We start from the raw sequence: 9,361 nt of genomic DNA on the forward strand, positions 1-9,361 counted from the left end.
GGGGACTGGGTCAATACTGCACATGCAAGCATATTGTATATGCAAGTGTCAGTCGACGGTCATGCTCCCATGAAAACAGATTGCTGTAAAATCATACACTAAACAGAATAAACCTATAGTTAGAGGATTTTAGTTTCAAGATTCTGCAAACTGTGAAGTTCAAGATAAACACATTGAGGTGAATATCTTAGCTAAGCTCAAATAAACATCTTGAGTGCCTTTTCACAATTACAGAGCAAAGGCATTTGAATAACAACATACCGTGTTATCAGTGGCTACAAGACGTAACTCCAATTTGCACTATATAATCTCATTGTGAGGGTTTTCCCAGGTCAAAGCTCTTTCTACTTCTCCACCTTAGCAATTTGATAAAGTTAAGACTCGCACTGAAGATTTTGTCATGATGAAAAACCATTTTGTAGAAAATATCAATGGGTAGATCTCCATTTGGATCTGCATATTTCAGAGTTGTCATTGGAGTATACAGAGTGTTGGTCTGATGGCGAAAAGGTGGATTTTCTGCAAGAATTATCTTTACTGTATGCTGTCAAGAATGAGAAATAGAATTATTAAAGAACCTTTACCAAAATAATAAAGTAAAAAACTAGTTCTCAGTTAAGTAGAGGAAGAGTGGAAGAATAAAGTGCTAGAAGTATGTAAAACCCTGTAGGTAGTTTTATTAGATTTTTTTTTTTTTTTTTTTAAGGCCATAAGAAGTACTTCTTATTTCTTCTTAGACCTATTTCTGTTTCTCTATACCACGGTGATAGCACCTAAGTATCCTGATAGTCCCCCCAAATTATGCCTATATGCCCATAACAGGTAGATCCTTTCTTTTACAGTTCACTGGAAAAGGATCGGAACAGTGCACTTTACAGCAAGATCTGGGAACCTTCACTTGACACTGAAGCTGTTCCTTAGCAGCAAGCACCTGCACTCGTCCCCTTCCACAGCTTGCCTAAACTTGTCTGCCTGCAGGAAGCCCCAAGCACCAGAAAATACATCCATGATGTTCTACTGTGCCTTGGTGGTCCAGGGTAGCTGCATGAACTTCACGTTAGTGAATGGATTACTAGTGAGATGGAGAGGACAGTGGCTTTAATCAATGGTGGGAACCCTGTGTAGATGGATGGTAACACTGCAGAATGTCTAGACTTCATCGGATGTGCATCTAATACCTCAGTGGTATTTAAGTTACAATTCACAGTTGTCTTCAATACCTCAAAACGAACATTCTTTTAATATTCTAAAGGGGTTTTTTAAACTCTTGAGATTCTCTTGACTTTTTAAAAATAATTTTAAATCGTGTCAATTACATTTAATTAAATCTAATGCTTCTGCCAAAAAAATCCCACAAACCAAGCACTGCATTTGTAAATTACAAAGAAGAAAAACATTGAAGAAAAAAGAAGATAGAGAATTTTTGATGAGTTACCTCTGCAACGTCTTCAGCACTTTGTCCCAGGCTCTGGAAAATTTGTTTGTAATTTTTAAGGTAAATATTAGTAAACATCTCAGCTGTTTCCCCATCTGCAGCTGAAAGATCCATTTTCATTCCATCTTCAAACACTTTTCTTTCAAACTCTGTAACTACCGGGCCTGGTTCAATCAAACTTAACCTGTTCGAAAATCAAAGTTATACTGGTTATTGACTGTCCTTCATGGGAAATGCCCTTCTCTGTGCTTCTCAAAAAAGAATATTGAAGAGTTGCACTGTGAGTACATGTTAGCAAGCAACATTAAACAGTACATTCTGTAAAGGCAATGCACACTACACACTCCTCTCATCCACATGCAGCAGTAGAAATCTGCGGAGCTTAAATTTCAGGGAAGTGCTGTAACTTAGTTCATGGCAGAAATGAGTGCAGTTGTTATCTGCTGACTCACAGCTGTGGAATCTAAGGATAATTTATCCGTAAGAACTTATAAAATATTAAGAAAAATAATTAAAGGATTATAACAAAATTCATTACTTTCTGGACAAAATCCTACACAGATTTCTTTGTTATAGCTTTCCCACAATAATACTAGAAGTAGCTGAAAGAGAGGAGGGAATTACCCAAACATGGATTTTCTTTGTCAAGCTGTCAGTGTTACATAATTCAAGATCCATCTACAATATTTTAATAAAATACAATATAGAGAATTTTTCTCTGGGTGGACAGATTTTGACCGCTGCCAAATCTGAAAAACTTTCTTTTGCTCACTAGTGTATTATAGCAAATGACTCAAATACTGGTCAGTTCTTTCCTGGTTCTTTTCCTCAGGCAGTAATTACTCCCAGCCACTGTGTTTATCAAAACACTCTTCGGGATCAGACCTCTTCTTAGACTTGAGTTCTGATCAGGCTCTTCTTTAGAACTAAATCAGGCTATTGCCCCTCAAGGGCTGCTGAAACTAAAGCCTTTTCTTTTGCATGACTCCTCACACTGGACCTGGAACTTCTCCCATTCTACATCTTTTTTTTAACCCCCTTTTTTCTGTATCTTATACTCATGAAATCTTATGAATTCTGGAATATCCTTGTGTATCATTACAATATATTTATTTTAAAGCCCTCCAGACTTTTCAGAGCAGTATGCAAAAATCACAGTTTGGATACTGCTTTGTCTCAAATCCCGTGACAGCAGCCGTCTCTGCTCCCGTAGCACAAGGTCTAAATGCTTATGCACACGGAGATGCAATGGATATTTGACAACTGTTGGACTTCACACGAAGAATAGTAGCAGAATTACACAAATGTAAATATGCATGTGACAAATCAAACTCCAAAGTCCCACAGATGATGAACAGGACATTCTCTTACATACCGCCTTAAACATTAAGAAACAGAACACCACATTCTTCTCACTCTCCTCCCACCTCCTGTCCTTATAGGTATCTCACCCTCTGTTCCATTTAGATGGATTTCCACTTGGTCTCTCTCTATGATGAGCCCTTGAATTCTTTTATCTGTGAATTGCCTAAGAAGTTTGTTATCCTTTCTAAAGAAAATATTACAGGTTGATATTATAACTTTATTCCTATGATAGTCTATGCAAGAATCTGTTTTCAGAAGTGTTACATAAACTGTATTTTATCCAAAGCTAAACAGCCTTCAACTGCTCAAGAGAAAATGTTTATTTTAGCATCTAGATCTTTTTATTTGCTTATGTAGTGTGAAGAAATTGGACATTTCTATGCCTTTTATGATGTTCAATTTCCATGGGTTCCTCAGCCTTTTTCTGCTAGATAACAGCAAGCTTTAAAAATCTGTTTGCTAGCTCTGAATATATTTAAAACTATCCAAAATACAGTTTACACCAGTGGATGAATACTTACTGCAGTTTGAATTTGAGTGCTTGTATAGCTAAACTTTCACAGAATCCTTCCACAGCAAACTTAGATGCAGCATAAACATCATTAAATAAGATACCTGAGGGTACAAGCAAAACATCCTGAGAATGTGATCGTATTCAACATACTAATAGTTTAGTTTTAAAAACCTTGTATTTTCCCAAAATTTACAATCTTGCTTGGAAAAAATTAGAAAAATCCTTGCATATACTGAATCTAAACACTGACTTTTTGGATATATTCTCAAAATAGCACATTCTAGGAAAAGATACTTGTCTAATGCTTTTCCTCCTCCTAGAGGATGCCATGATCTCTTTGGATGATATGAAATATTTTGTAGTCCAAGATATGAAAGTGTCTCTACATACAATACCATCTGCATTATTTGTCAGCAGGACTTTAATAGGCTGTAGATGAACACGGAAGCTGATTATGCAAGAGATCCACCTTGCACCTGAGTGATTTAGAAAAAGCACCACATCAATCCATCAAGGTGGATGGTAAGTATTGTATTAAACAATAACAAATCTTGCAGTTTGTCTTAAGACCCTCACTCACCAGAATAATCCAGGTAAGATCAATGCCACTGTTGTAATAATTGAAACAAATACAGCTAGGCTGGATGGAGCACAAGAGTAGGAGCATCATTGTCTGTCACTAAAATCAGATTCTGCGGAGTTTTATGACAGGAGAAACTTTACAAAAGGGTGGTACAGTTGTCCAGGACATGATTGGATTTTATTGCATTATTATTGTGCAGAGTGTAGTAAGTATGTTTGCGTGTCCCCGTTATCTTTTCCAATAGGAAAGAGAAAAGTAATGCTACAAAGCCCTGTTTCCCAGATAATGAAAATAATAACATTTAAAAAAATAAATAAAAATCATTAGAATCTGAGTTAAAACTAAAAAAAAAAATAGCACTCTGCAGGTTTTGTTGTTAAAATGTCTTGAGAGTAGATGTGTAGTAACATTCTACCTAGATGCATAAAAAGGTCAGGTCTAAGTGCTGTGCTTTTTAGAGTTAAAACTACAAAGCACAATAGTTAGATATGCTAGTTCTTACCTTTTTTTTTTTCCAGATAAAATAGATAAACTTTAGATTTTGAATACTGAACTCTTAGTTCAAACAAACAAAAAAACCAACTTGCCTTGTATTCCCATAACACTGCTTATTATAACTATATGGCCGCTCTTTCTCCTCTTCATGTCAGGCAAAATCTCCTTCAGGAGTCGAACCAGTCCAAAGAAGTTGGTATCCATCACAGTTTTCATTTCCTCAATGGTCTGACACTCAATAGGTCCAATGAGCCCCATTCCAGCATTGCTAACTGCACAAAATGGAAAACAACAGTGAACGATAACCTCCATAAACACTAACTTGTAATCTTTACTGGAAAGCATTTGAAAGTAAAATGAGGATTAAGGATTAAGTGATCCTTAAATAAACCTTAAAGAAAGGAATAAAAGATGTTACTCTGTCACTAAACCTTTGCAAATACACTTGAAATTTCCATTTAAAAAATTTTTAATTATGCTTTTAATCCAATTTAAATTATCTGATGTTTTGCATTTTAACTGATTTATTCCTGACTAGTCATTTTTTTAAAATTATAAAAGGATTACAGGAAAATGAGCCAAGAATTATCTATATTTGTTTATAATTCAGCGTTAAGGATTAGGGACTACAGACAACACCCACAGGAAAGAATAGAAGTCTCCATTCCAAAAATTGATGGACCAGGCGATATTTGGTCTGCTTTTTACTTTTTTTAACATTCACATCTGCAAGGTAAAAAAACCAACCAAACAACAACAAAAAACCAAAACCCAAAACCAACCAACCAACCAAACACAAACCACAAAACCAAAGCAAAACAAACCACACACTTCCATTGATTTTTTTTTTCCTCCTGGATATTTCTAAGTGGGAAACGAGTGATAGAACTGGCATTCTGCACTAGAACCAGTGTGTCAGATTAGAGTATAATACAGTTTGCAGAAGCAGCTTGTTAGGCAGTGCTTTAATAATTAATCCAAATAAAGGCAGGTCCATAACTTTCTATTAGAGAAGATTTAATAGTTGATGGTGTAAGCAATTTCCATCCTACTAACATATTAATATTTATTTTTAGCAAAGCAGTCTGAAAACGCATCTCGTTGAATGATTTGTAAATTACAATTCTCAAGACAAAAATGGAAGTACTCTTAATGTTCTTTGCATTTTTCTTTTACTTGCCAGTTCCCAAATGCGGTTTGCCTTCCTTGTACATAGGGCTACACTTCATCGATAAGGCAGAAAGACTTGTACATGAAGATGCCCATTTAGGCAAAAATTCTCACATTTACTACAAACTGTATAATCCAAGACACTTCTCTGTGATCAAGTTTCTCCTTTGTAAACAGGGCGAACAAGCTTCCCTACTTCATAGAAGCATGATGAGATTTAATCCATTCATGTCTGCATGAAGCCTTAAAAATCTTGAGCAGAATACACTATATAATTATTATTACTTTGATCCTTAAAAAAATACACTAATGAAACTTCTCCAGAGTATTCGAAAAGATGTTTGATAGAAAACCGCTATCTGTTCATAGCATACGCATCCTGTACTTGCCTAGGACATCAATCCTTCTGTCAGGGATACTATTCACACAAGTTTTAATAGACTGTTCATCACAGACATCCAGTTGTTTAATTTCGAGGGTTTTGCCCAGCCTGCGACCTGCAGCTTCCTCGAGTGGCTCTTTCTTGGCCAGATTCCGCATTGTGGCATACACTGCAACACACCAGAAGCAACAGTTATCAGAAAGAAAACTTGCCGTGGCAGTCTTACTGAGAAGTATTAAAGAATATTGCTTTTACATCTATATCTAAAATATCAATGATAGAACCCACATAAAAACTTAAGGTAGAAAGAATCTATTTTCAATATATATTGCCACTGATTTCCCAGAGTCTGGTTCTGAAACCTTCACAAAATTCTAAAGGAGAATAATTAAACCACTACGCACATGAAAAACACAGAGTGTCTGAAGATAATATTATCACCAAAACTTCAAATAATGAGTATCAAGCTATGCCACCAAATAATTTTTAGGTACCTAAAACCTAATTTTGGATTCCAGATGTAGTGGTTTGGGGTTTATTTTTGGTTTTGGTTTTGGGGGTGGTTGTGGGGTTTTTTTGGTTGGTTGGGTTAGGTTTTGGTTTGTTTTTTAAACACTGTCAACATGTTTAGCAGAACAACCATAATCTTATTAAAAAGTGGAAGACAGATGCTTCCTTAGGTTTGCAAAAATGTCTATTTTTGCAAGCTACTTCTCAAAATAGAGATTATCATTATTGTGGCCTAATTACCCAGAAGACTGTGAATCTGCATCCAGTCAGTTAGGAGTAAAATACTGTAAGAGTAAGTGTGAGAAACTGAATCACCACAGATTGCTGTATTTGCCTTGCCAGCCATTTTTAATCATAGCAAATATCTCATTTTGCAGCAGAAAGACAAATCCCAACCCCTTTTTTCACCCTGTTATGCCTACACAGGGCTGGAATAATGAAACTTACTTTAAGGACAAAATTGCAAATTCAAGAACTGTTTTCCTAAAGTCTTTTATTTGGTCCTCAAATGGGCACGTACCTTTCATTCAACAAAGATTTTAGTAGCCAGAAGCAAAGCTAACTACGACTGTGAATGTATAACCAAGGTAGCATACCTCAGACGTTTTCAGCTATTTGTTTTCATACTAGTGGTTTATGCTTTTTTTTTTCCTTTGCGAACTATTCAGTGTAAGTAGCTGTTGAGTTTCAATACAGGTACAGAAACAGCATCTGCTTACAGAAAGCAGTATATTTTCACTGTATTGCATTTTCATGACAGTAGGAGGAGGGAAACTAACAAGAAACAAGTCACCAAACTGAGTACAATCACCTGTTAGATCACAGAGTCAAAAACAGTACTGCCTTGAAGAATATATTTTTATAAAGATAAATAGCAGATATATTGTTACCTTTAAATCTTTTCTGTTCGTCTTTTGCCATTTTTACAGCTAAGGCAAATCCAATTCCTGAGGAGCAACCTGTGATAAGGACATTTCTTCTCGCCATTCTTTTCACGAGGTGGTTCAAGCAACAGTTCTTGTTCAGAGGAGCAACAACCTAAATGTAGCTCCAGTATAACGTCATTGGCCTTTAATGCTATCTCCAGCTTTCCTGAGTCAACAAATCTGAAAATGCACACCTTGGCCCTGCATGATTAAGGGATAATCTCCAACTAGACAAAAACACAAAGCAGATGCTCCTTCATGAGCTTATAATCTGCATTATCAACATGGGCTATATTTAACAGAAACTTGATTCATCTTTAAAATGAGACATTTGTAAGCTACATGGACTTTTTTTTGAATAGTGGAATAACCAGTTTGCATACCACTGGCAGGAACAGCCTTGCCCCAATTACAATTGGTCTGCAGTGTCAAGTCCTCCACTCATGTCTATGGAAAATAAACTGCACCCAAAGTGGGATCCCGCTGCTAAAGGTGTTCACTCTTGTGAAAGTTATAAACCAACCTGAGCGACAGAAAAAGAACCACCTTAATTAGCAATTGGCCTTCTGAACAGTATTCAGCTAATTGCAATGCCATTATATATAGAAAAATGTTTCCCAAGATTCAATAACTCCACGTCGAGGCAATGCAGGATTTGCAGAGATGTAAATTGGTTAGTTACTTAAGAAACGTAGGACTCTACAGAAACATTTAACTGAAATTACGATGCTAAAAAAAATGCCCCTCCTTATCCAAACAAATAAATTCACTTGAACAGTATAATGGGTGGAATTATTAACTTCTCAGGCAAGCAACAAAATAGCAAGACAGCATAAAAAGTTAATGAGAAAATGTAATTATGATTCTACTCATTCATCAGGTTTGACCCACAGAGTTCTACCAGAGAAGTTAGCATCGAGATACACAATTTTAGTGCAAATACTATTTAGCTGATTCAGATATTAGGCAAATTGCTTTTGCTGCTCATGCACATTTATATTTAGTGCATGTAGGAGGAGCAAGTGAGGCTTTATGCAATGCTACGTTAGTGGAATTCCACTAGTGGTGTGATGCAACTGTAATTCCAGATTGGTTATATTTTCCACTTGAAATCCCAGTTTGAAGGGCTTACATGTTCCTTTGCTTTAAAAAGAACAAAACAAAACAAAACAAACTTCCTGAAATGTAATGCATAGATTTCTAGCCTAAAGGCAAATTGATCTGCCTAAAGAGAGGAAAAAAAAATTGTAGTTTAATATTTTTCAATTATTACACTGGTCAACCTAGTTCTAATGTTTTTCATTTGCTATAATGGAGAGAAACAAATAACTTGATCTAAAACACACAATGTATTTATTTCCATAAGTAAACAGTATATTTTTGCTACATCATAATTTTCATAATAGCAAAATACATAATCTGAAACTGCAGAAATACTTTAGATGAGTGTATCTTGACCTTGTCAAACGTAGCGAAATGTGTGCCTGGTTTTGTATAACTGCGTAAAGTAGAACAGTTGCATTTGTGGAACATGTTTCCATAAACGGTGAAAGACCTACCTACTACCCAAGCAGTTTATCACACTTCTACCTGCAGAGCTGCTGAAATACAACAGATAAGTTTGTTGGCTGAGACGCACTTTTAACATACAAAACACTTGAGCCTAATCCTTAAATTGCAATACATTCAATTCTGTTCCTCTGCTTTGTATCAAATAACTTTACTAACTTGATTTTCTGAAGTAGGAGTCGCATCTTAATGCACATAAATCATGTTTGCATTAGTCAGATTTAGGCCTCAATCATATTTACAGTTTCTGACACTTATGTAAACATAGATTATTATTCTGTTAGAAACTGGGGCCACTTAGCCACATGTACTAGCTAAATTGTGTAGTATTTTTTGAAAACTGGAAAGAAATATGTTTTAGAATGCACAGTTATGATGCCATTTTAATCAATGGTAATGTTTGTATGGATTT

At 35.7% G+C, this 9,361-nt stretch overlaps 1 protein-coding gene across 1 annotated transcript; it reads right to left on the minus strand.

The window, feature by feature from the left end:
* Positions 1 to 310: 310 nt before the first annotated feature.
* On the minus strand, positions 311 to 7,441 carry LOC136002388 (retinol dehydrogenase 8-like). The gene is made up of 6 exons (XM_065657351.1): positions 7,345 to 7,441; positions 5,952 to 6,113; positions 4,485 to 4,664; positions 3,322 to 3,415; positions 1,436 to 1,619; positions 311 to 544 (listed from the first exon to the last, which is right to left on the minus strand). Exons 1-6 carry the CDS (start codon positions 7,439 to 7,441, stop codon positions 311 to 313), a joined length of 951 nt encoding a protein of 316 aa, XP_065513423.1.
* Positions 7,442 to 9,361: the final 1,920 nt, after the last annotated feature.

Source organism: Caloenas nicobarica, chromosome Z, assembly GCF_036013445.1.
Source record: "Caloenas nicobarica isolate bCalNic1 chromosome Z, bCalNic1.hap1, whole genome shotgun sequence".
In the NCBI taxonomy this organism is placed as follows: domain Eukaryota; kingdom Metazoa; phylum Chordata; class Aves; order Columbiformes; family Columbidae; genus Caloenas; species Caloenas nicobarica.

Coding starts and splice junctions, on each gene's coding strand:
- LOC136002388 (XM_065657351.1), bottom strand. CDS start 7,441: ATGGCGAGAAGAAATGTCCTTATCACAGGTTGCTCCTCAGGAATTGGA. Junction 1,620..3,321: donor GCACTCAAATTCAAACTGCA/GTAAGTATTCAT, acceptor ATTTTCGAACAG/GTTAAGTTTGATTGAACCAG. Junction 545..1,435: donor GTGCTGAAGACGTTGCAGAG/GTAACTCATCAA, acceptor CATTCTTGACAG/CATACAGTAAAGATAATTCT.